The 27,875-nt window shown below is 44.2% G+C and overlaps 1 protein-coding gene across 2 annotated transcripts; it reads right to left on the bottom strand.

Moving 5' to 3' along the window:
- Window positions 1-1,141: 1,141 nt before the first annotated feature.
- On the bottom strand, window positions 1,142-8,098 carry LOC128567461 (zinc finger protein 555-like). Of its 2 annotated transcripts, XM_053564635.1 has the most exons (5): window positions 7,941-8,098; window positions 4,593-4,694; window positions 4,245-4,371; window positions 2,636-2,696; window positions 1,142-2,228 (listed from the first exon to the last, which is right to left on the bottom strand). In XM_053564635.1, the coding sequence occupies exons 2-5, from the start codon at window positions 4,596-4,598 to the stop codon at window positions 1,142-1,144; spliced, it is 1,281 nt and encodes a 426-aa protein (XP_053420610.1). In that variant the 5' UTR covers window positions 4,599-4,694; window positions 7,941-8,098. The 2 variants fall into 2 exon arrangements, with proteins under 2 accessions (XP_053420610.1, XP_053420614.1); XM_053564639.1 differs by lacking the exon at window positions 4,593-4,694.
- Window positions 8,099-27,875: the final 19,777 nt, after the last annotated feature.

Raw genomic sequence — 27,875 nt, 5'->3', positions numbered from 1 at the left:
TATAAATTTTGACCAGTTATATAATATATACAACAGTACCCCCCGAGGATATGTCTACTAAGAACCAGTGAATGCCAACAATATTTAGAAAAATTGTGTTTGTAGATATGATTAAGGATTTTGAGATCATGTGACCCGACTCCAATGCTTTTTAGGAGAAGAGAAGGGGAAAAAACTCTTAGAGGAGCATATGGGAAGATGGAGGCAGAAGCTGGAACAATGCATCTATAAGCCGAGGATTCCCAAGCACTGCTGGAAGCCATCAGAAGGATGGAGAGATCAGAATCTCCTTGAGAATCTCCAAAACCAACCTATTTTTTTTTTTTTGTAGAGACAGAGTCTCACTGTACCGCCCTTGGTAGAGTGCCGTGGCGTCACACGGCTCACAGCAACCTCTAACTCTTGGGCTTACGCCATTCTCTTGCCTCAGCCTCCCGAGCAGCTGGGACTACAGGCACCCGCCACAACGCCCGGCTATTTTTTTGTTGTTGCAGTTTGGCCGGGGCTGGGTTTGAACCCGCCACCCTCGGCATACGGGGCCGGCGCCCCACTCACCGAGCCACAGGCGCCGCCCTCCAAAACCATCCTTAATGACACATTGATTTCAGACTTCTAACCTCTACAACTACAACAGAATAAATTTGTGTCATTAAGCAACCAACTTTGTGGCAATGTGTTATAGTAGTTCTACAAAAGAATAGTTAAAGGAATATTTATCTCATAAGTGTTTTTCTCCAAAATAACTGGAAATAATGTACTAGATGTCTACTTTAAGCATAAGGCACTAATAAAGCCAACACTATATTTAAGACCTCTATAACCATTTTCTAATTACTGTAGAACCTCCATAGTTGACCACTTCTTTAAGTTGACCTAATTTTCATAGACTGGACATGCACCACACAAATGTATTAGTAGTAGGAACAAATGTATTAGTAGTAGGAACAAATTAGTAGTAGGAACAAATCTAGTTCCTTATGTTGACCAGTTTGTTACAGTACCTTGGGTGGTCAACTTATAGACGATCTACTATACATGAAATTTGTTATGTACAGTAAGCAATCTGCATGAAACCTTCCCCACATACTTACTAACATAGAGATTTCCTTCCTGTGTGGGTTCTTACGTGTTTGCTTGTTTTTTATGGATGAGGACTACAGAAGGCTTTTCCACATTGCTTCCATTTAGAGAGTTTCTCTCCATTGTGAATTCTCACATGTCTTTGCAAGGATGAGAGTCTACTGAAGGTTTTCATACATTCCTTACATTCATAGGGTTTCTCTCTAGTGTGGGTTCTCAAATGTCCTCGAAAAGATGATGACCAACTGAAGGCCTTCCCACATTGTTTACATGTATAGGGTTTCTCTCCAGTGTGAATTCTCATGTGTGTTCTAAAGTATGAAGGACTACTGAAGGCTTTCCCACATTCATTACATGCATATGGTTTCTCTCCAGTGTGAGTTCTCACATGTCCCTTAAAGGATGATGGAGAACTGAAAGACTTTCCACATTGTTTACATTCATAAGGCTTTTCTCCAGAGTGTGTTCTCATGTGAATCCTAAGGTCTGATGGCCAACTGTAGGCTTTCCCACATTCCCCACATTTGTACGCTTTCTCACCAGTGTGCATTCTTGCATGTATGATCAGGTAAAAAGAATGAAGAAAGGCTTTCCCACATTCCTTACATTCATAGGCTTTCTCTGCACTGTGAACTTTCATGTGTTTTCTAAGGGAAGAGGGAGAAGAGAAGGATTTCTCACATTCTTTACAGGCATAAGGTTTCTCAGCAATATGAGTTTCTCTGTGTGTCCAAAGGTTTGAGGGAGATCTGAAGGTTTTCCCACATTTTTCACATTCATAAGGTTTCTCTCCGGTGTGAGTTCTGATATGTACTCTAAGTTTGGAGAAGTATATAAAGGCTTTTCCACATTCTTTACATGCATAGGGTTTCTCTTCAGTGTGAGCTCTTACGTGTGCCCTAAAGGATGAGTAACAAAGAAAAGTTCTCCCACATTCCTTACACTGGTAGGGTCTTTGTCTGTGTTGAGATGTTACATCACTCTTTAGAGATGAAGTATCTGTGTTGGCTTTTTCAAACTTATTGTTTTCATAAGATTTTACTCCAGTAGAAAGTCTCTTATGCACATTAAATTTTGGAATCTGGTTGAAGGTTTCTCCACATTCATTTATTTCACTATTTTCTGAGGGTATCTCCAACATATGGCTTCTGTTGAAAAGAGAAATCATATCAATTAATATGTTGCTAGAGATGAGTGATTAATATGATTACATTTCTACCATTTCCAGTGAATGTGTATGTCTTCTGACCTCTTGGAATTGTTCCAAAATGGTATAAGCTAAATGCTCTGACACAGGGCTCAATCACAGGTATCATTTCTAGTGTATTCTTTAAAAGAGTTTTTTTCTTAATAATTATTTACAAATGAACTACACCTCAATCAATGTCTGCATCACTTTTATAAAACTGGTGAATGTTTTCTGTGAATGCTTAATGTCTGGCATACCTACATGCATACATACACAATCTCTCACACACACACATGCACAAACACTAAAATGGCATGCCAATATTCTCTCCTGAGACATTACTTTCTCTTTGTGAATGCCACTCACCTTAAATGTGTACGCTGGCTCAAGTCCTGATCCTCAGTGCCATAACATTTCCAGTTTTCTCCTAAAGTGAAGATCCAGTAATCATTTTTTATGAATCATACTATTCTGTCTACTTCACATTTCTTTACAAATATATACTGCAAAGGATTTGATCCCTTAACATTAATTCGTGTGTCATCATATAAAATAAGTGTTAAAAAAATTTACTTTCTTTGGAAAGAACTAGTAGGATGAAGGCAAGAAAATAAGTACTGAACACATACATGCCTTTCAAACAGCGATCCAAAAATAAACAAATCTTTGTTTTCTTTGAGACAGAGTCTCAATTTGTTGCCCTCAGTAGAGTGCTCTGGCATCACAGTTCACAGCAACCTCCAACTGTTGGGCTTAGGTATTCTCTTGCCTCAGCCTCCCAAGTAGCTGGGACTACAGGCGCCCACCACAACGCCTGGCTATTTTTTGCTGCAGTTTGGCTGGGTCTGGGTTCAAACCTACCACCCTCGGTATATGGGGCTGACGCCCTACCCACTGAGCCACAGGTATCACCCCCAAAATAAACAAATCTTTTTTTTTTTTTTTTGGTTGTAGTTGTCATTGTTGTTTGGCAGGCCCAGGCTAGATTCGAACCCACCAGCTTTGGTGTTTGTGGCTGGTGCCTTAGCTGCTTGAGCTGTAGGCCTGGAGCCAAGACTGAGATTTTATTTTATTTTATTGCTTTTTTTTTTGAGACAGAGCCTCAACCTATCGCCCTGGGTAGGGTGCCGTGGCCTCATAGTTCATAGCAACCTCCAACTCCTGAGTTCAAGAGATTCTCCTGCCTCCGCGTCCCAAGTAGCTGGAACTACAGGCACCTGCCACAATGCCTGGCTATTTTTTTTTTTTTTTTTTTTTGGTTGCAGCCAACATTGTTGTTTGGCAGGCCTGGGCTGGATTGGAACCCACCAGCTCAGGTGTATGTGTCTGGTGCCTTAGCCACTTGAGCCACAGGCACCGAGCCCAAAATAAACAAATCTTAAAAGAAAAATATACTTTCCAGTAAAAAAGACTTTGAGGAGCGTTAGCTATTTCAGGACTACCAACAATAATTAGATTAGAAGTCAAAATGGTAAACAATGTACAGAAAATACTTCCGAGAACACCAAGACAAATGGGAATATATACACCTTGTAATTAGGAAGCAACTGGAAAGAAAATGTACAAATGCATCTGCCCACATCCTAACTTTACACAAGGTATATATGTGGTCTTTCCCTTGGGGATAGATGAAAAGTCAAACAATGAAGGAAAGGAATCTGCTAAATTCAATTTCCTCAGTAAAAAGGCTCATTTATTTTGTTCATTAATATTTCTAAATGCAATGTTCCTCCAACAAGGGCTGTTCCACAAGGCACAGAGTTATTATAACCCTTCAGTAAGCCAAAAGCATTTAAGAAGAAAAGAAGGTTTAATACCTCCCTGAAAAAGCTATTAGTCAATGTGTTCCATAAGTAATATGACCATATCTTTCTTACTTATCGGTAAATGCCCATTGATCAGCCCAAATTTTGGGACAAGCTCAATAGCTAGGGAATGCTCTTACTCTATCTAAGTGAAGGAACGTCATCCTTACCTATTGAGGCCAGGTTCCTGAAGGTTTCCAGCATCACATCTCTGTAGAGATTCCTCTGAGCATGATTCAGCAAAGCCCACTCCTCTGTGGTGAAGTCTACAGCCACATCCTCAAAGACCACTGCATCCTAAAACATCCAACAAATTTTGGTTCAATGAGAAACCATTCTCCACCAGTGTGTGCATGAAGGAGGATGAGCTGCCAACACTGGAGGACTGATATTCAATTCATAGCAAGTTCACATGTGGTTCTGTGGTTTCCCATCTATCCTAAGGCTGCATCTTTCTACCACTTCCCCTCTATTTCAGCTATCTCCTGCAGTGATCCTATCCTGCCTTGGAGACTGACCAGCATTTCTGGTGAACTTAACTCTCTGCAGTTTGGCCGTGACTACTTCCACTCTTCCACACTTCCTCTCCATCTTCTGGGTCCAAAAAAGACCACAATACACTGGAGAAATGAAAGAAATGCTATATAGATAAAACAGTTATTTCCTTTAAAAACATCAATTCCTTGTGACGAAATTATTTGATTTCCTTCTTCATTTTCTCACTATAGCTCTCAGCATGACAAGTAACAAGAGTCAGACATGAACGAGTTTTTAACAAACAAAAACACATCGAGGATCTGGGAGCATTTCCTTCTTTATCTGTCCACCAACAAGTTGGTTCTCAGAGGCCTAACGATGGCCAATCTTCATCCCAGGCCCTGAGATAGATATACCTAGAAAAAAACTATTCTTTCTTTTTGAGATACAGCATCACTGTGTAACCCTTGGTAGAATGCCGTGGCATCACAGCTCACAGCAACCCCAAACTCTTGGGCTTAAGCAATTCTCTTGCCTCAGGCTCCCAAGTAGCAGGTACTACAGGTGTCTGCAGACGCCTGGCTATTTTTTTGTTGTAGTTGTCATTGTTGTTTAGCAGGCCCAGGCCAGGCTCAAACCCACCAACTCGGTGTATATTGCTGGCACCCTACTCACTGAGCTACTGGTGCCAAGCCGAGAACCCCAATTCTTATAAACTGACAGGTCCACCTGGCAACATAATATTCTTTTAGGGTCGGCGCCTATGGCTCAAGGAGTAGGGCGCTGGCCCCATATACTGGAGGTGGCGGGTTCAAACCTGGCTCCAACCAAAACTGCAAAAAAAAGAATATTCTTTTAAAAAAAATTTTTTTTCTGTAGAGACAGAGTCTCACTTTATTGCCCTCGGTAGAGTGCTATGGTGTCAAACAGCTCACAGCAACCTCCAACTCCTGGGCTTAGGCGATTCTCTTGCCTCAGCCTCCTGAGTAGCTGGGACTACAGGTGCCCGCCATAATGCCCAGCTATTTTTTTATTGCAGTTTGGCCAGGACCGGGTTCAAATGTGCCACCCTTGGTATGTGGGGCCAGCGCCCTACCCACTGAGCCACAGGCACTGCCCCATAAGAATATTCTTCATAAGAAGTATTAATATTTATTTATTTGTAACCCATTATTCTATAAAACAGCAACTTTCATTTCTTTACACCCTCTCCCAGGAGACAGGCAATGTACTGATAAGTTGGGCTCAGGCATGCGAAAGGAAGCATAAAGATTCAGACCTCACCACAACCCCACATTTAAGGTCTCAGGTGCTGCTAGCCACCAGTTACAGGTGACAGCTCCTTCAACACACAGACTGGCCTTGTGATCCCAGAACAGCCCTGTCTCTTTCAGAAAAGAGTGCTTCTTCATGTGTGGGAGGAAAATGTCATAAGTCCTACAGAAAACTTTGGATGTGAATTTGCTAAGATTAGAAATTCATAAAGGGATCAGGTGGCACTATGAACATCCACTCCCACTGTATGAAAACTCAGAGGTATGAATTATAGACCAGCCTCCTATAACCAGCTCCACAAGCAAGAAAACATTTTAAAATTATTTTGTATAGCTGAGTGCAATGGCTCACACCTGTAACCTAGCACTCAGAGGCTAAGGCAGGTGGACTGCTTGAGCTCACGGGTTTGAGGCCAGCCTGTACAACAGAGAGACTCTATCTCTACTAAAAATAGAAAAATAAGCTGGGTATTGTGGCCAGCACCTGTAGTCCCAGTAATTCCAGTTACTCGGGAGGCTGAGGCCAGAAGATCCCTGAGCTCAAGAGTTTGAGGTTACTGTGAGCTATGATGACACCAAAGCACTCTACCCAGGGCGAGAGAGTGAGAATCTGTCTCAAAAAAATTTAAATATATATTTTAAATAGTTTGTTTATGTTTCAAGTTCCCAGGCCAGTAAGAATTGCCGATCAGAGCTTTGACACTTTCTGTTGCACTAATGCATACCTCTTTGAGTTTCTTTCCTGGAAAATGTAGTTATCCCATGAGATAACTACAGAGCCTTATACCACCTGGTTGTCCAGAAAGGACAAGATAAGTGATACACCACCACAGATTGTGCCCAAGAACCCACTGAGCCTGTGCACGAGGCTGAAAAAATGACCAATATTAACCCCTAGCTCATCATAATACTAAAACCCCTACCCTGGGAGGAATTTATCTGCCATTTTTTGTTCATGGGACATATGTGCTAGCATGATTTCTCACTGTGCTTTTGTGGCCTGCACTCCATCCCAAACATGTAATGATGCTCACTCCCCTCACGCATTATTCATTTTCACCTTCACGAAAACCCCTGACCCTCTTAGTCAGGGAGGCAGATTTGCGGCAATCTGTGCCTCCCCCTCCCAGCAGATGCATCTCCTGCAGTAAATCCTTTCCTCCTTGACAATCCTCCTTGTCTCAGTAATTGGCTTTACTGTGTAGTGAGCAACATGAACCCCTCCACTTGTGGGTCCATTAACCCTCTGGAGCCTCTGCACACAGTAACCATTCCCAAACCTCCCAGCATGCAGACAAGCATAACTCTCCTGCCCTTGAGCACGGAATCGGACAATCTGCAGGATCCAGAAAACCCGGCCTCTTAGAAAGCATATCATCCCTTTGGCTTCTACATTCAAGGTTGCAAATACAGGCTGCCACACTGCAATACAGGTGCTGCAATTTTTCCTGTCCAATGAACAACAGTAGAACAAGAATGCTAAAGGATAGGAACACTCAACTTGCAAGGTCAGTCAGATGCCTGGGGCAGCCTTAATTACTCCTTCTCTCTCTCTCTCTCTCTCTCTCCTTTCTTTTATTTGACAGAGTTTTACTTTGTCGCCCTTGGTAGAGTGCAGTGGCATCATAGCTCACAGCAACCTCTTGGGCTCAAGTAATGCTCTTGCCTCAGCCTCCCAAATAGCTGGAACTATAGGTGCCCGCTACAAGGCCGGGCTATTTTTAAAGATGAAGTCTCACTCTGGCGCAGGCTGATCTCCAACCTGTGAGCTCAGGCAATCTGTCTGCCTCGGCCTCCCAGAGTGGTAGGATTATAGGTGTGAGCCACCATGCCTTAATTACTCTTGGAGATCTAATGATGTCTATATATGTTCTCTCCACAGACAAAATCCAACCAAAAGCTTCACATCTAATGACATTTTAAAGCCATCAAAACCCATAACATTCTCTATCACAACAAAAGTAATAAAAGTTGCCACTAAGCACTCATGTATGAAGAGTCCCACACATTAGCTTATATATTTCTCCTAATAAATCTTTCAAGTACATATATTACAATCAGTATGTACCAGAAGAAACTTAAGACACATTGAATTAATAACATGCTCAACGTTACCCAATCAGAATGGTCCAGGCTTGCTTGCCTTCAAAGCTTAAACTCCAAATAGCTGCACACACCCGGGCCTATGGTGTTATTACAGCTACTATTCCTCAACATGAATTACAGATGATCTAGGGCAAAAATCAGCAAACTCTGTAAATGGATAGTGCATATAGTTTAGGATTTTTTTTTTTCTTTTGTCTATGTCACCCCCGATAGAGTACTGTGGCATCACAGCTCACAGCAACCTCAAACTCTTGGTCTTAAGCGATTCTCTTGACTCAGCCTCCCAAGTAGCTGGGACTACAGGCGCCTGCCACAATGCCTGGCTGGCAGGCTATTTTTTGTTGTTGTTGTTGTTGCAGTTGTCATTGTTGTTTTAGCTGGCCCCAGCAGGGTTCGAACCCACCAGCCTCAGTGACATATGCATAGGCTGGCACAGTAACCACTGTACTACAGGCAATGAACTAGGATTTTTTTCTTTTTTTGAGACAGAGTCTCACTATGTCACCCTCAGAAAAGTGCTGAGGCATCACAGCTCACAGCAACTTCAAACTCTCCAATTCTCTTGCCTCAGCCTCCAGAATAGCTGGGACTACAGACGCCTGGCACAACACCCAGCTATTTTTTGGATGCAGTTGTCATTGTTTAGTAGGCCTGGGCCAGGCTCAAACCTGCCAGCCGCAGCTTATGTGGCTGGTGCCCTACCCACTGAGCTACAGGCTCCACCCAGGAGGATCTCTTGAGCCCAGGAGTTCGAGGCTGTAGTGCCCTATGATTGTGTCTGTGAATGGTCACTGCACTTCAGGCTGAGCAACATGGTAAGACCCTGTCTCTAAAAAAATAAAAAATAGGGGAGGCGCCTGTGGCTCAGTCAGTAAGGCGCCGGCCCCATATACCGAGAGTGGAGGGTTCAAACACAGCCCCAGCTGAACTGCAACCAAAAAATAGCCGGGCGTTGTGGCGGGTGCCTGTAGTCCCAGCTGCTCTGGAGGCTGAGGCAGGAGAATTGCTTAAGCCCAGGAGTTGGAGGTTGCTGTGAGCTGTGACACCATGGCACTCTACTGAGGGCCATAAAGTGAGATTCTGTCTCTACAAAAAAATAAATAAATAAATAAATCCTTATGTACAATAGTACATGCAGTATGATTCCATTTTCATGTAATATAAAATGTAAGAATATTAAATTATGTAGCCGGGCGTTGTGGCAGGCGCCTGTAGTCCCAGCTACTCGGGAGGCTGAGGCAAGAGAATCACTTAAGCCCAGGAGTTGGAGGTTGCTGTGAGCTGTGTGATGCCACGGCACTCTACCCAGGGCCACAAAGTAAGACTCTGTCTCTACAAAAAAAAAAAAAAAAAATGTATTAAATTATAGTGTTGTTAGGTATGTAAACAAGAATGAAAGAACTCAGCCTACAGAGTCAGCACAATGCCTATGGGGGGAAAAAAAGAAAAAACTAAAGAAAGCAAAGGAATTGTCTTCATATAACTAAGGGGACTGAATACATCTGGTGACAGAAAGGGTGTCAGTGGGAATCATTTTCAGCACAGAATCTGATGTGAAGGCTTTTTCTACATCTAGGCCTGTATATCACTATGGATATTCTTTTTTTTTTGAGACAGAGTCCCACCATGTCGCCCTTGGTAGAGTGCCATGGTATCACAGCTCACAGCAACCTCACACTATTGGGCTTAAGTGATTCTCTTGCGTCAGCCTCCTAAGTAGCTGGGACTACAGGCACCAGCCATAACACCTGGCTATTTCTTTTGTTATAGTTGTCATTGTTGTTTAGCAGGCCTGGGCCAGGTTCCAACCTCCCAGCCCTGGTGTGTGTGTCCAGTGGCCTAATCACTGATCTACGGGCACCAAGCCTGGATGTTCATTTTACAATATTTTGATTGGCTACACATTTGTCTTATACATTTTCCTGCATGTATGTCACATTTTACCATAAAATACTATGAAATTCATTACTATAATTTACCACAATAGCACACTGAAGAAAAAACAATCTCTTAAATATCTAAGGATCTATTGATAATATCTAATCATATTTTATATATTTGTTTCATTTTGTTGTTTTTGAAACAGTCTCACTCTATCACCCTAGGTAGAGTGCCATGGCATCATCATAGCTCGCAACAACCTGAAACCCCTGGGCGCAGGCAATTCTCCTGCCTCAGCCTCCAAAGTAGCTAGGACTACAGGTCCCCACCACAATGCCCAGCTAATTTTTCTATTTTTAGTAGAGACAGTGTCTCGTCTTGCTCAGAGTGGTCTGGAACTCCTGAGGTCAAGTGATCCACCCACCTTGGCCTCTCAGAGTGCTAGGTTTACAGGTGTGAGCCACTTCACCCAGCCTGTATTTTATAGTATTATAATTTTATAATATTCAACATCCATGAAAATTACTTTTAGCAGTAGAGGAACAGATTGCATCATTGATAACATGATTAAAGGACACAAAAAGAATGTTCATAGAAGAAAATGGTACAGAATCCCAATACTTTCTGAATAAAATTAAGTATAAAGGAAAGATGCCCATCACCTCACTTCTAGCCAACATTATACAACAGATCCTATCCAGTTAGTAATGTTCTTACCCAAACCACATTTCTAATTCCTAAATCCCTTCTCCAGAAGACAGAATCCAAGTGGCTGAGTTGCTAAGTCTGACTGTCCCTGACTTTCTCAATTTGCACAAATGGCACTTTGAGTTTATCATGCCTGTAGATACAAAAATCAAACCAGTGTCAGAATTCATTCTGGAGACCACCACGCTGAAAAGGTAAGAGACAGCATCAGCCCCACTCGCATCTGCATGGGGATCCCCACCTTTCTAATACTTTGTAGCTCATCCCCTCATAATCACCTCCTTCTGTAGATGATGTGAGTGTGTGGGACACACTGCAGGGGAGTCACTGGAATGCATAGAGTCACTGACCTCTGACTCCTGCTCCCCACACCATGTTATTTATGCTGGTCGGACCTCCATGGATATTTTAAATGAAATGAATCCAGTGTTTGAAGAATCTGGCAAAAATCACACAAATCCAGTGTTTATGTATAAGGAAGGGGAGAGATTTTCTAATGTACTATTTATACGTCAAGAAGAAAATCCACAGCTGGGCCCAGTGGCTCTCTCCTGTAATCCTAGTACTTTGAAAGGCTGAGGTGGGTGGATGGCTTGAGCTCAGGAGTTCATCTCTACTAAAAATAGAAAACTTAGCCAGGCATTGTGGAAGGGCCCAGAGTCCCAACTTAGTCCCACCTATTCAGGAGGCTGAGGCAAGATCACTTTTGCCCAGAAGTTTGAGGTTTCTACAAGCTATGATGCCCACTCTCTAGCCTGGAGCAAAAGAATGAGAGAAAAAGAAGGGGAGAGGAGGAGGAGAGCCATAAGTATCTATCCTTTCCAGAAAATAAAGATGCCAGATAGTAATTATTTCCATTGTAACAGATTATTACTAAACAATCATATTTGAACATGTCTAGTATTACAAGTCTTATCGACTAGAATTTAGCTTTAATTTCTGAAGTCTAAGATAATAGGAAACAGAAAATCAGAAACTCTCCATGGTGCAAAGAAGAGTAACTGATATTTTTGTGACTCTTTGTCATTTAATCTATCTCCCTCACTCTTTCAAAAACTCATATTCCTTTTTCTGCAGCCACGTTGGAAGAGAGATTGTCTCTATTTCTCTGATAGTCTTTTCCACAGTAGAGTTCTCAAGGCCTGGAATCCCATTTGTTATCATTCAAAACGGATCTGCAAAATCAATCCCAAAGAACTGTGAACGATGCATTTCTGCCCTTTTTAGCCTTCAGTTTGGGGGCCTTGTTACAACAGCCTAGGACACTAAAGTACCAACCTCCTAACTGGCCCGTATCGTGTCCCAAATGTGGTCTGAAGTGCATTTTGCTTTTCAGGTCGTTACACTCCCTCTCAAGTTTGGGTTTCCTTCTTGTGTGCCAGAACCCAGGAATCACTGTCCTTCCCCCTAACTATCAGCATCCTGTAAGTCAGAGACTCACCACCACCGTGTCTCCACCAAGAAGGAAAACCAGGATTTAAGGGGGCACATATCCGCAGGCCCTACGGGTGGGCTTTTTAGGTGGGGGTGCCTGGGTGGTTCCTCCCCGACACTGGGCACGTGGGCAGCTCCTCGGAGAGCACCACCCTATCCCTCAGCTGTCTTGAGCGGCAGCATAGCGGGTTCCCAGAGGGCGGACTGAGAGAAGATGGTCAGTAGCACTGGGGGAGTGGCACTGGGACCGTCCCCGCGGGGCTCCAGGTGGCCCTCCCCCCAGCTCCTGTGCATTGATCAGAAGCAGAAACCAACCGCCCAGAAAGAGAGTTCGGTCGCACTGTGCATTAACAATGAGTGGGACCCTGCGGCTTTGGGGAGCGCCGGGGGCAGAACAGCCGAGGACCGCGCAGTGGGGAGGTGGAGAGGGTCCGGGGTCTCGCCGCGGAGGCCAGATACCCGAGGCGGCTCCGGAGGCTTCGGGGTTGGGCTTTGGGCACCTGCGTCCCCCGCACTGGAGGCCTCAGGGGAGCCGGGCCCGGGGCACCGGCGGGCAGAGGCCCCAGACAGCCCTGAGAACCCTCCAGACTAGGGGTACTGGAGCCTCGCCGGGGGGTCCCGCCCACACGGGGTCCCAGGCTGAGGGCCGAGCGCCGGCCTCCCTGGCTCTGATCCCGGCCCTGCACACTCACCATGTCCCCGCCGCTCCTGGGCAATCTGTGGAGAGTTCCCAGCGGTCCGCGGCTCCACTGCCCCGCGGCGGGTACAGGTGAGGGTCGCGAAGATGCCAGCGCAGGATAGAAGGGTGCGCGCGGCCGGTAGGACAGCGACGGCCCGCCTTGGGGTCCTGATTGGACAATGCTTCAGGCTTCAACGCCTCTGATTGGGTAGTGCTTCGTGCGCCGCCACCAGGACCCTGATTGGGTAGTTGCACGGCTGCACACACACCCTGATCCCAAGTGACCCTCGGTCGTGAGATCACTCTCTAAGCTTGGTGGAAACGCTGGCTTTTGGCTTGCCGTTTAACTGCTCGGCTTCCTCCCTAGAAGCGGACACACAGGGCCAGAATCCGGGTAGAGCTCTGTCAGGCCCGGAGGTAAAACGGGGGCATCTCTTCCTGCGTCCTCTCCCTTAACTCGGGACGCAAGTTTGTTGGGAATTCCAGACTCAATTTCCCTATGAAGCGATCCATTGTCCGGGGCAGGAGGAGTCAGGGCGGGACTGGACCAGGCCATAAGGGCCTAGGGTACTGCAGGGTCAGGGATCAGCCTGAGACTTTGGGGACCAAGGGCACAGGTGCAAGCCCTCCCGGGGGCCTTTGCCTAAAATATAGCAACACCTATACTAAAAGTGGGTGTTATTATGCCCGAATTTTTCAGGGAAAACATATATTTTCCACTTTGGTTTTAGAATTAGTTGATGTGGGAGGATTAGAGTACTTAAAACCGATCTGGTTCTGGCTTGCTTCTTTGAGATTTATATTATTTTATTGTATGATCAGGATTTTCTTTTTGTCAATGTTTCAATTGAAATTCCTTTCACTTATCTCAGTTATTTTGTTATTCCTTGTACTTAGTATCCCCACTTCCTGTTTGGAAAGTCTGCTGTCAAGAGGTCTGGATAGATTCACACCACCCTCTGTCTCCTCCTCAGATGTGAACCATCAGTTACAAAATCAGTGAGGTTTTCCGTGTAAAGATCCACCTTCTCCTCCCTCTCCCCATAAGCCTGGTAGTCTGCTTTTACCCCTCTGTTTCAGTTTTGAAGTCTCTTTCATATTGCCTTTTGAGGAGAGTCACCTAGAAACAATATCTTTCCTTTTATTTGTGTATTTTTTTTTTTGACAGTCTCACTTTGTCACCGTCGGTGGAGTGCGATGGCGTCATAGCTCACAGTAACCTCAAATTCTTGAACTCAAGAAATCCTCTTGCCTCATCCTCCCAAGTAGCTGGGACTACAGACGCCTGGAACAATGCCCGGCTAATTTTTTTAGAGGGACTTGCTCTTCCTCAGACTGGTCTCCAACTGGTGAGCTCTAGAAACCACCCGTCTCAGCAGTGCTAGGACTGCATGTATGAATCTTTCCTTTTACTAATGGCTTTACTAGGAATCTCTTCTTCACACTTATGCCCTCATCATTTTCTATGTGCTCGTTTAGGTATCTATTTCCCTGACCTAAGTTAAACAACGCTGGAAAGTAAGCCTGTGGCCATTATTTTACAATCTTAGCTAAAAGACCTCTTATTAGAAACTTGTGGCGAGCAGGCTGTGAATTGGCAGGGCCCTCACAGCCTGAGTAACATTCAGAGAATGAGCCTCCAACTGCTTCTTTGTTCTCCAAACAGCTATATTCCTTTCTTCATGCTCCTCTGCCACAAGTCACGTCACCTCTGTCTAGTTAACTATGCAGAGATCTTGGAGATCTCTCCCTTCTTCTCATCATATGATGGCAAAGTTGAGTAGAAACCACTAAGTCACATAGTTCTTCCTTTGTTTAACTATGCAGAGATCCTCCTGACCTCTCCCTTCTTGTTATATGTTAATGAAGTTGAGTAGAAACCATTAACAAGACGATTTGTCTTTATTAAAGTCATTTATGGGTGGCGCCTTTGGCTCAGTGAGTAGGGTGCCAGCCCCATATGCCGAGGGTGGTGGGTTCAAACCCAGCCCCGGCCAAACTGCAACAAAAAAATAGTCGGGCATTGTGGCGGGCGTCTGTAGTCCCAGCTGCTCGGGAGGCTGAGGCAAGAGAATCGCATAAGCCCAGGAGTTGGAGGTTGCTGTGAGCCGTGTAACATCATGGCACTCTACCTGAGGGCAGTACAGTGAGACTCTGTCTCTACAAAAAAAAAAGAAAAAGTCATTTATATTTTCCAATTATAAGACCAAAATTATATCTTTTGTTTATGCTATTTCCCCAAATTGTCTATGCTACTTCCTGCTGGATAACCCTGTACAAATACTATAAAATGAAGCTGATTTTGTGCTTTGGTGCTGGCTGCAGCCATCAGCTCAGTCAGACCTCCCAATCCCATCTTTCATTTCTATTATGCTGTATTTTCTTCATTCCCCACCAATTCTACTCTGGTTCCCCTTCGTCTTGCTGGTTCATGAAACTAAAACAAGTGGTGCACGGTATTTAAGGATCAGTTGTGATATTATACGTCACAAGTACTGTCTTGACCCTGTTTTGAAGTCTTGGCTTAAACTACTCTCTTTCCGGCTTGGCACCTGTGGCTCAAGCGGCTAAGGCACCAGCCACATACACCTGAGCTGGCAGGTTCGGATCCAGCCCCAACAATGACGGCTGCAACCAAAAAATAGCTGGGCATTGTGGCAGGCACCTATAGTCCCAGCTACTTGGGATGCTGAGGCAGGAGAATCGCTTGAGCCCAGGAGTTGGAGGTTGCTGTGAGTTGTGATGCTACAGCACTCTACCAAGGACGATAGCTTGAGGTGCTGCCTCAAAAAAAAAAAATTCTTCTCTACTAATTTGCTAAGCTCCCACCCTAACAAACACCCTTTGTGGGCTCCCACACTCTGAGGTCACAATACACACACCCCTATCTCTCTGGGCCCAGGTACCAAACAACTAGGGATATCCCTAAGCTGGAGTCCACAGAAATATTCAAATTAATTGATCCCCAGAAAGTTATTGAAATCTAACCTGCCTCCCCTAGTCCACTTGCCATACATAAGCCATTGTCTACAGGTCAAACTTGCTCTCACCATGTCCCCAGGTGCAACCCTGTATGGCTTTGCCTTTTCTAGTCTGGGTCATAAGTAACAAAAACTCCGTCTTTCATCTATTCTATTGTCTTTGTGTTATGTATCACCATCAAAAGAAACTTTAAAGCTTCTAAAACAGAGTCCATAAAAAATAGATTTTAAAAATTCTATTTGTAGCCTCAGCCTTAGCCGCTTGAGCTCAGTGAGTAGGGTGCCGGCCACATAAACTGAGGCTGGCAGGTTCAAGCTCCACCCAGGCCTGCTAAACAATGACAAACTGCAACAGCAACAAAAATAACCGGGTATTATGGCAGGCACTTGTAGTCCCAGCTACTTGGGAGGCTGAGGCAAGAGAATCACTTAAGCCCAGGAGTTGGAGGTTGCTGTGAGCTGTGATACCACGGCACTCTACCCAGGACAACAGCTTGAGGCTCTGTCTCCCAAAAAAAAAAAAAAGGGCAGCGCCTGTGGCTCAAAGGCACCAGAGGTAGCGGATTCAAACCCAGGCCCAGCAAAAAACTGCAAAAAAAAATCAGTTAAAATGGCAGTTCAGTTGCCTTAGAGATAACATTATAGCTTTGTACATTTCAAAGTTTTCTAGGGTCACATTCAAACACTGATCTAAAATATTTTTTCCAGTGTAAAATATGCATCTGGAAATTTTAATAAACACATTTCCTGTTTTTGGTTATTCTGAGAAGACTAGAGCTGCAGAGTTACAACTTCTTGCCTGTGCCCAGGATCCAGGATTGGCAGGATTGCAGGGTTTGACATACATGCCCGTAATCCTAGCACTCTGGGAGGCAGAGCTTGAACTCAGGATTTTGAGACCAGCCTGAGCAAGAGTAAGACCCTGTCTAAAAAATATCTGGGCTTTGTGGCAGGTGCCTGTAGTCCAGGCTATTGGGAAGGCAGAGGCAGGAGAGTGACAAATAGAGATTCTGTCTTCAAAACAATAAAATAAATAATGTCAAACAAAAAGCACACATCCAGACTTAGGTAAGGAGAAACTTTATGCAAAAGTACTATTAGAGTAGAGACGAGTTTCCCATCTCAGAAATCTGCAAGCGTCTCAAAACCATACATAAAAACGTCCTTTTCTGCCCGGCACCGATAGTACAGTGGTTACAGCACCAGCCACATGCAGCGAGGGTGGCGGGTTCGAACTCGGACTGGGCCTGCTAAAACAACAATGACAACTGCAACAACAACAAAGGACTAACTGGGCCTTGTGGCGGGCGCCTGTATTCTCAGATACTTGGAAGGCTGAGGCAAGAGAATTACTTAAGCCCAAGAGTTTGAGTTTGCTGTTAACTGTGACGCACAGCACTCTATCGAGGGTGACATAGTGAGACTCTGTCTCAAAAAACTAAATAAATGAATAAAAAATAAAAACAGTTTTTTTCTTTTCTATGTAAGGAGAGGTGGGCAGTAAAGGGGAACTGGGAGGCCGAGGAGGACGGACTGGCGAGCCCGGGCCGTCTTCGGGAACTAGGTAACAGGGATTTTAGGGTGTTCCTCATGTTTGGGGCTTGCTCAGATGCAGGGACAAGTCTAAGTGCACGGGCCTATGGGGAAGACAGAAGGGTGAGTCTGTATAAAAAAACACACTGAACACTCACTCAAACCCCAGCGGCGCGGGTCGAAAGTGAGGCGATGTCCGCTGTCAGACCTTCCACGCAGAGACGACGTGGTGCCATCACGCTGAAGAGTCTGGTCTGAGGCACAGAGCACAGACCTGGGGACCTCGCACCCCAGGCCCCCGGACCCTGCAGAACTCCTAGCTGCCAAGTCCCGCCCTGGCCCCTCCTGCCCGGGACAAGTGTCTGGGGTTCCAGCCCTCGTGGGGGAAGAGGCCGCCAACTGCGGGGAGAGGCCGGTGTTCTCCCCGGGCCGGAATAAGTTATCTCAAATGCGAAATCCCTCGGCCTGCGGGGACCAGCCACGGGTGTTCGCGACGTGCCTGTTATTCCGACTGCAGGGGATCGGGAACTCAGACCAAGACCTCATCAAGACTTGCCTGGCTAGGGAGAAAAAAAGAAAAAGATGCACTGCCCAATCAGCGCTCGGTGAGGGCGGGACCTTGAGAACTGTCCAATCAGAGCCTCCATGGCTACAAGCTCTGTCCAATCAGGCCCTGAGGACGGGGCGTCGCTGCTCTTTGTGGATGGTTGAGGCCAGCTGGTCCGGAGCGGTCCAGGCGTAGCGGGTCTTCAGCGCACTCAACTGCGCTGGCCGCGGGGACCTCGCCTGGAGAGCCCAGAAGCGGGGCAGGGACATGGCGAGTTCGCGGGGCCGGGAGCCAAGCCTGGAAGCCGAGCCGGGGAGGGAGCGGGTGCAAAGCGCCGGCCGGGTGGGGCTGATGTGTGCGCCGGAATGACCCCCGGGTCAAGGGGGGCGGGAGGACCAGTGCCTGGGCCCACGGGCCACGCAGTCATGGCGGACAGGGCGGAACGGACAGGGACGGTCAGAAGATACAGGCACTTTGTGGAGACAGCCCAAGCGAGTAGGCTTTGCGGAACGGTTTGCTGGCACCGCTTTGGGAGGAGGGTGACCTGCCCTAGGGATTATCTGATGTGTTCCAGTGCAGTCCTAATGATCCTGATTTGGGCGACAGCTGTCAGGAACTATTAAAATATCTTCTGTTGCCCTTTTTTCTTCTACTTGGTGGAAATAGGAAGTTTCTCTGATCTGTTCTTTGTCTCCTGGTGCTGACTCCTGTTACTGTGAGGCATAGCTAAAAATGCCGCTGGGGTAGAGTCTCTCGGGAATATACTCTCTTCCACCTCATTTGCGGGGGAAAGGCGTGTATGGTATGTCCCCGAGTTACAAACAAATGACTGATATTTGACTTGCACTTGCTAATGGGGGCTATTACAGGTTATATAAAAATGAACCTGTTCTAACTTACATACAAATTTAGTTTACTGTATACCAATATAGGGGGTGGGCAGGTCCAGGGATCGTTTGTTTTCGCTTGTTCCTGACTCCTCCCCCATTCATTGGTATGCCATTTAAGAACAAACCAACAGAACTTGTCTCGTTAGTGACCCCGGGACTGCCTGTACCTAATTACATATCTAAAAGTAGATGAAGAGATGGATTAAAATGTCCATAAAAATCGTAGTTACTCTTCCATACAATGTGCAGATTTTGTGACTGTATAATCCCGATCCATTTCTGTTAATCTGGACATCAGATTAATGTAAATTCTCCAAAGTGTGACCTGTAAAACGATGGAGTTTGCAAGTGTGATTAATTTTCAAACAAATTTTTTCCCGGAGGATAGTAATTAGCCAGTATCTGTTTTCTGATAGAGATAAGCATTTTCCAGTAATTTAATGCCAAAAAAAAAAAATACCTTAGAATTCCTTTCTCTTTTTTTTTTTATGTAGAGACAGAGTCTCACTTTATGGCCCTCCGTAGAGTGCCGTGGCCTCACACAGCTCACAGCAACCTCCAACTCCTGGGCTTAAGCGATTCTCTTGCCTCAGCCTCCCAAGTAGCTGGGACTACAGGCGCCTGCCGCAACGCCCGGCTATTTTTTGATTGCAGTTTGGCCACGGCCGGGTTTGAACCCGCCACCCTCGGTATATGGGGCCGGCGCCTTACCGACTGAGCCACAGGCGCCGTCCTCCTTTCTCTTATTTGAACACAGGATCAAAGTCAGGATTCTCCTAAATTCTCACTCAGACACTGGGAGAAGGGGGTCATTTAAAGTGAAGCAGTTGTGGCTCAACGTCTGTAGTTCGGGGGCTAGGGTGCCAGCCACATACACCAGAGCTGGAGGGTTCAAATCCAGCCTGAGCCTGCCAAACAACAATGACAAGTACAACCAAAAAATAGCCGGGCCTTGTGGCAGGTGCCTGTAGTCCCAGCTACTTGGGAGGCTGAGACAAGAGAATTGCTTGGGCCCAGAAGTTTGAGGTTGCTGTGAGCTGTGACACTACAGCCCTCTACCCAGGGAGACAGCTTGAGACTCTGTCTCAAAAAAATAAAAATAAAATAAATAAAGTGAAGCAGTTGTATGTAGCATCTGGGATGGGAAGGTGAGGCCTGCACTGAGCCCAGCTGCTTCCACTGTTAGCCTGCACAGAGAGCCAAAGAAGGTGCAGTTGCTTATTGCTGTGGACCCTTCCTCTGTAGGGACCTCACTCCGCTCAGAACAACCACTGCAGGAGCTGTTTATGGCCAAAGGGACTACAGATCTTTGAAAGGGTGATCATCCTGCAAATGTGCTTGAGGGCATTTTGTCTCTTCTGAGGTGGCATTTGTGATTGCTTTGGGCTGTTGGATTAAGGTTTGCTATATAAACACCAGTGGTCTCACCATTCAGATAAGCCAGTAGCCTTGGATATTTGTTAGCATCTGTTCCTCCTCATCTCTCTCCTATCCCCAGCATGTCCATCATTCAAATTCTAACCTTTACCTACCATTATTTATCACCAGTGTTTTCTTTAATTTTGCCTCCTTTTACATTTCAACCAGAGTATTACAATCAATATCACCCTCCTCCCCCAAAGGCTTTTCTGTGGTTTTGTTGCCTCAGACCCTTGCACACAAGCTGGCATCAGGGGCTGTGGGTTGCCCACTTAGCTCATCCATCCAACCCAATAGCTTGGGTTATTTCAAGTTTTTATTAATTTTTGAGACAGAGTCTCTCTCAGTCAGCCTGGGGTTGAGTGCTATGGTGTCATAGCTCACAGCAACCTCAAACTCTTGGGTTCAATCCACCCTCAATCAATCCTCCTGCCTCAGCCTCCTGACTAATTCACCACCACAACACCTGGCTATTTTTAGAAATGTGGGTCTTGCTCTTGTTCAGGCTGATCTTAAACTTCTAACCACCTTCTTTGGCTCCTAGTTTATTTTTTGATGTGGTCAAAATTGCTACTACAGTCATTCTTTTGTCTTCAAGTGAAAATGTATTCTGAATTTCTATACTTGAAAGAAAAACTATGGGGTTATAGATTATGAATAAGTTTAACTTTACTAGGAGATGATAGTGGTGTGAACAGACCATGCCCCTTTGTGAGTTTGTGTTTATTCCTTCCACTTTATCACCAACACTTGGAATTATCTAATATGTATTTATTTATGACAGAGTCTCACTTTGTCAGCCTTGGTAGAGTGCTGTGGCGTCATAGCTGACAGCAACTTCAAACTCTTGGGCTCCAGAGATTCTCTTGCCTCAGCCTCCCAAGTAGCTGGGACTATAGGCACCAGCCACAACACCCAGCTATTTTTGGAAATGAGGTCTCACTCTGGTTCAGGATGATCTCAAACCTGTGAGCTCAGGCAATCTACCTGCCTTGGCCTCCCAAGTGCTGGGACTAGAGGCGTGAGCCATGCCCAGCCAGAATTATCTAATTTATTAACTTCTGTCCACTTAGTGTGTGAAACAGGGTCTTCTTGTGATTATATATTGGTTTTTACTGGTTACCATTGAGTTTGAGCATTTTTCCTAGGTGGTATTTTATCATCTGTGAAATAGTCTGCTGTCATTTCCTTACCTTTAATTCATCTGTATGTATATTGCTTTCTACTGTTTCTTATTTCTTTACATAATCTGGGCCTCATCCCCTTTCATTTGCAGATACTGCAAATATTTTCTCAGTTTGTGGTTTATATTTTCATTCCTTTTATTCTGTGCTGGTGAATGGACTCCCCTTCATTTGAATAGAATTCAATTTGTCGATCTCTTCCTTTGTAGCTTCTTATTTTGTATATGTTTGTATGAACTCTATATTTAGAAGTCATAAGAATAACTTCTGCTGAGTGTTCTACTTTTGTCATTCGGTGAAACCCACATTGTATTGATTATTGTACATGAGTTGATCTGAACATTCCTTATTTCCCCAGGGACAACCAGGACAACTGTCCTTGCCCTGGCTGTTAAAATGTCCATTATTTCCACTACTGTGGGCAGCACTTGCTCTGTTACAGATACATGCACCATGAGTACATGGTCCTATTTCAGAGATTTCCATTCCTTTTTATTGATTTGTTTGTCCATCCTGCTGTTGCTACTACCATCCTCTCCTAAATAGTATTGACATAAATACCTTAAAAGTCCATGTTTCAAGGAAAGTCCATCTTGTTCTGTAGAAAACTTGGCTATTCTTAGATATTTGTCTTTTTTTTTTTTTTGAGACAGAGTCTCAGCTGTCACCCTGAGTAGAGTGCCATGGTGTCAGAGCTAACAGCAACCTCAAACTCTTGACCTTAAGCAATTCTCTTGCCTCAGTGTAGTCCAACTACAGGTGGGACTACAGGTGCCCACTGCAATGCCCAGCTATTTTTTTGTTGTAGTTGTCATTGTTGTTTAGCAGGCCCAGGCCAGGATGGAACCCACCAGCCTCAGTGTATGTGGCTGGTTCCCTACTCACTGAACTATGAGAGCCAAGCCTTTTTTTTTTTTTTGGAGACAAAGTCTCACTCTGTCGCCCTTGGTAGAGTGCTGTGGCATCACAGCTCACAGCAATCTCCAACTCTTGGGCTCAAGTGATTCTCTTGCCTCGGCCTCCCAACTAGCTGGGACTACAGGTGCTGCCACAACACCCAGCTATTTTTTGGTTGTAGTTGTCATTGTTGTTTGGCAGGCCGGGGCTGTGTTCGAACCCGCCAGCTTCTGTGTATGTGGCTAGTGAGAAGAGTGCGACAGAGTGAGACTCTGTCTCAAAACAAAACAGCCTACTCTCTATTGCCCTCAGAGAATGCCGCTGCTCTGCCTATGGAGCTAGGCTTCCTCCTATTTCTATTACTTCAATAAACTTGATTTTGCTTTAATCAAAATAACAAAAATGAAGCTGGTTTTGGATTTGATAGAGTTTTATTAAAACTCCAGAGTTATTTGAGAGTTCTGCTGTCATGGTGGTATAAAGTTGCCCTTTTGAAAATGTGTGCCATCTGTTTCATTGCTTTCTGCGTTGATGACATTCAGTGTTTTATAATTTTTCCATGATAATGATTTTATATCCTTCCTTAGACATACATTAACACTTAAAATTTGTAATAAGTTGAAAGGTTGTAATTTAAGTTACTTTTATAGTCTACGTTATTGTCTAAAATTTTATTTTATTATTTTATTTTTTGAGATAATTTATTAGATTGATTTTTGCTAGTAATTCACATATACTGAGATTTATTTTTTATTATTTTTTTTTTTTTGTAGAGACAGAGTCTCACTGTACCACCCTCGGTAGAGTGCCGTGGCGTCACACGGCTCACAGCAACCTCTAACTCTTGGGCTTACGCGATTCTCCTGCTCAGCCTCCCAAGCAGCTGGGACTACAGGCGCCCGCCACAATGCCCAGCTATTTTTTGTTGCAGTTTGGCAGGGGCTGGGTTTGAACCCGCCACCCTCAGCATATGGGGCCAGCGCCCTTTCATTTGTACTGTGGAAGCTTACTCAAAGTCTTCTTTTTTTTTGAGACAGAGTCTTTCTCACTCGCCCTGAGTAGAGTGCCATGGAGTCATAGTTCACAGCAACTTCAAACTCTTGGGTTTAAGAGATTCTCTGGCCTCAGCCTCCTGAGGAGCTGGGACTACAGGCACCCAACCATGCCCAGCTAGTTTTTCTATCTTTTTAGTAGAGACAGGGTCTGACTTCTGCTCAGGTTGGTCTTGAACTCCTGAGCTCAAGGGATACTCCCGCCTTGGCCCCCCAGGGTGCTAGGATCATAGGCAGGAACCACCACGCCTGGCCAAGTTCACTAACTTACTCTGCCAAGTTCCAATAGACCATTAAGTCTCTCTTCTGAGTTACCTTTTATCATAGGAATTGATGGTCTTCTTTGTATGGGGTCCCTAAAAACATGCTCAGGTATGAGGATTCACTACAAATACATAAATATTTACTTCACAGAAATACTTTGTTTCAGAAAAGCATTTTAGAAAAACTGTTACATTCAATGTTGCAATTTATTATAGTTAAAGGGTACATGTTAAAATCAGTAATGGAAAAAGGCACAAGAGAAAGAATCCAGGAGAAACCAGGAGCAAACTTTGCGTTATCCCCTCCTAATGGAGTCCACAGACCTTAGTTTTCTCAACAATGATGTGTCACAACATGTATGAGATGTTAACTGCCCAGCAGATCTAACCAGGCCTTGGACTCCAGGGGTTTTATTGAGGATTAGTCATGGTGTATTCATGTGACAGCTACACTGTCCAACTCTTCCAGAGATCTAACTGGTAACAAAGTGCCTCAGGGTTCCAAATGGACAAAAACAGGCATTTATTCACATTTTAGTATAAACTCTCTTTCATGGCCTAAGGCCCCACCTGTACAGATATACTTACCAAGCAGTATATTCCAAAGTATTAGAATTTTCTCTTAGTAGCCAATCAAAGGCTTGTCCTAAAGACCTGTGAAGTATGCAGGATTGGTCAACTGAGGCCTGCTGAGTTATACCTCTACTGTACAATTTGAAATGAAAGAATTTATTTCATTTGTATGGCATTTCTCTCTTCACACTGCTTATAGAAGAGAATAAAATGAGTAGTCACAATAAAAATGTAGAGACGTGTTCAGAGTGTTAGTGGTGCTGTTAAGCTTATCAGGAAGTACGCATGAAGAGAAAGAGTTCTGACAGTCACACCATAGAATAAATGTTGGGACACCACAGAATCTTGTTTGAATTTCTTCTGACTTGGATGCAACCTGCTAGCGCTTTCATGCTCACATTCTCCTTGTGCATGTGTGTTGGCTGTTTTAGGATTCAGTAGTTTTTGAGGATGTGGCTGTGAACTTCACCTTGGAGGAGTGGGCTTTGCTGGACTCTGCCCAGAGGAACCTCTACAGAGATGTGATGCGGGAAAACTTCCAGAACCTGGCCTCAGTAGGTGAGGGTAATGTCACTCCCTCACTTAGATATTTAGAACCAGTATTTCTTATTCATAATGCTGTTCCAAGATTTGAAATGTGGAAAGGGAATACCTTGATAAATAAGATAGACTTGGGCACAGCCATCATGGATGTAGAATATATATATAATCATTATTTTGTGACAGTGAAATCCTGTGTGTTAAACAGATTTTATTTTGTCTTGACTTAAAGGATTTGATACTCCTTTAGTATCATTACGGTGGGTACAAGCTCATTGGTCATTTTGGATCACAGAGAGTTTTCTTATTTCAAAACTGTGATAATTTCATTGCATTTACTAAAGTATCTAACATTTGTGTCTGTTCAAAATGCTACATTCTTCAATGTCTTTTTTTGCTTAAGTGTCTTCTTTCTTAGCAAATTTCTTTGCTTTTTTGTTTCAGATCAATTTAATGCCAGTGGCACAGTTTCTCAACAGGATATTTATGGGGAAAAAATATCTAAGAAACAGAAAATAACGAAGGTCACAAGAAATAATTCCTCTGCCTACATTTTAGGAAAAAACTGGGAAGACCAGCACAAAAACCAGGGGACACAGCTGACGTGAGTTGTACCCACAACAGAAAGCATATTCCAGGCAGCACCTGTGGCTCAGTGAGTAGGGCCCCAGCCCCATATACCAAGGGTGGCGGGTTCAAACACAGCCCCGGCCAAACTGCAACAAAAAAATAGCCAGGCGTTGTGGCGGGTGCCTGTAGTCCCAGTTACTCAGGAGGCTGAGGCAAAAGAATCACCTAAGCCCAAGAGCTGATGCCACAGCACTCTGCTGAGGGTAACAAAGTAAGGCTCTGTCTCTAAAAAAAAAATAAAAGAAAGAAAAAAGAAAGCATATTCCAAGGTGAAAACATAGTGTGTCATGAAACTTAAGACAACTTATAAGCTTAGCTCCAAATTTATCTGTTCATTAGAACTAAAAGTTTTTAATTTGATTTAGATATTAGGATTTGGGGGGATTTTTTTTTCTTTTTCTTTTTTTTTTAGAGACAGAGTCTCACTTTATGGCCCTCGGTAGAGTGCCATGGCATCACACAGCTCACAGCAACCTCCAACTCCTGGGCTTAAGCGATTCTCTTGCCTCAGCCTCCCAAGTAGCTGGGACTACAGGTGCCCGCCACAAAGCCCAGCTATTTTTTGGTTGCAGTTCAGCTGGGGCTGGGTTTGAACCCCCCACCCTCGGTATATGGGGCCAGCGCCTTACCGACTGAGCCACAGGCGCCGCCCTCTTTTTCTTTCTTTTTTTTTTTTTTTTTTTTTGAGACAGAGTCTCACTCTTCTGTGGACAGAATGCCATGGTATCATAGCTCACAGCAACCTCAAACTCTTGGGCTCAAGCAATTCTCTTGCCTCAGCCTCCCAAGTAGCTGGGACTACAGGTACACTCCACAACACCCAGCTATTTTCTAGAGATGGCTCTTTCTCTTGCTCAGGCTGGTCTTGAACTCCTGAGCTCAGGTGATCCACCTGCTTCAGCCTCCCAAAGTGCTAGGATTACAGGTATGAGCCATCGTGCCTGGGCAGACATTAGAGTTTAAAATATAATTCAGTTAGTAATAATTTTAGGGAAACCCCATATATAATAAATACTGTATTAACAATAAATATGCCTGATCCCTCTCCCAGAGTATTTAGTTTGTTATACTTTCAAACAGTTCAAAATAGAAAAACATCATGTATACTGAATTGTAACTAGAAATGTAGTTCTAATACTTATTAATACATATTAACAAATCATTAATAAACATGGCATAAATTCAATGCTCCTCATTTTTAACAGAAATCATATGATGAACAGACTCCATAAAGATAGCGAAGGTAATCGATGTGGAGAAACCTTCAGTCACAGGCCAGATATTACTCTGTACAAGAAAATTGCTACTGGAGAAAAACCATATGAATGCACCAAGTGTAGGAGAGTTTTCATGCATCTTTATTCTCTTAAAAGGCATGTCAGATCTCACTGTGGACAAAAACCATGTCAATGTCAGGAATGTAAGCAGGCCTGCATTTGTCCCTCACACCTATATGGATGTAAACTATGTGGGAAAACCTTTCCTTATTTCTACTCCTTTACTCAACATATCAGGACTCACACCTCAGAGAAAAACTATGAATGCAAGGACTGTGGGAAAGTCTTCATTGAGTTCTCTAGTCTTACTAGACATGTGAGAACTCACACAGGAGAGAAGCCATATAAATGTAAGAAATGTGGGAAAGCCTTTATTTATCCCTCCATCTTTCAAAGACACATGATAACGCACACTGGAGAGAAGCCCTATGAATGTAAGTTATGTGGGAAAACATTTCACCATTCCTATTCCCTTACCCGACATATAAAGATACACACTTCAGAGAAAACCTTCATGAATGCAAGCAATGTAGGGTAGCCTTCAATCCATTCTCAAGTTTTACTAGACATGTGAGAACTCACTTTGGAGAGAAGCCTTATAAATGAAAGGAATATTAGGTCTTTAATTATCCCTCAAAGACACATGCAGGGGAGAAGCCCTATGAATGTAAATCAAGTGGGAAAACTTTTTGTCATCCCCATTCCTTCATTCACCATGTAAAGATTCACACGGCAGAGAAAAGCTATGAATGCAAGGTGTAGGATAGGCTTTAAGGAGGTCTCAAGCATGTGAGAACCCACCAAAATAACAAGCCATATAAATGCAAGTAATCTGGGAGAGCCTTCATTTATCCCTCAACATTTCAAAGACATTATGACACATACTGGAGAGAATCCCTGTAAACGTAAACAATGTGGGAAAATGTTTAGTTATTGCCAATCTTTTCAAAGACGTGAAAAGACTCACACTGGAAAGAAACCCTTTGAATGTAAGCCATCTGGGAAAGCATTCCATTGGCCTGAAACCTTCTGAGTACACGTGAGAATTCACGCTGGAGAGATACTCTATAACTGTGTAAACTGCGGGAAAGGTTTCGTTTCTCCCAAATCCTTTCCAAATCACACGCAAATTCGCACTGAAGAGAAAATGTATGAATGTAAGCAATGTAGAAAACCCTTTACTTGGCCCTCAATGTCAGAGAACATGTGAGAAATCACACTGAGGAGCAACTGCAAATGTGAAACCCGTGGGAAGGCTTTCACGCAGAAACCTGAGGAATGGAAGCAGTGTGAGAAAGCTTTCGGTGGGTCCACATCCTTACAAAAACAGAATGCAAACTGGAGAGACAAAACCTCATGAAAGTAAACAGTGTGAGAAATCCTTCAAGTGACCCTCATCCTTTTGGAACCATAAGGGAATGCACATGAGATAGATGCCCTGTGAACATTTGTAACG

This window comes from Nycticebus coucang, chromosome 2 (genome assembly GCF_027406575.1).
Source record: "Nycticebus coucang isolate mNycCou1 chromosome 2, mNycCou1.pri, whole genome shotgun sequence".
Classification (NCBI taxonomy): domain Eukaryota; kingdom Metazoa; phylum Chordata; class Mammalia; order Primates; family Lorisidae; genus Nycticebus; species Nycticebus coucang.
Note: the sequence above shows the minus strand (reverse complement) of the source record. Positions and strands in the feature narration are given on the sequence as shown.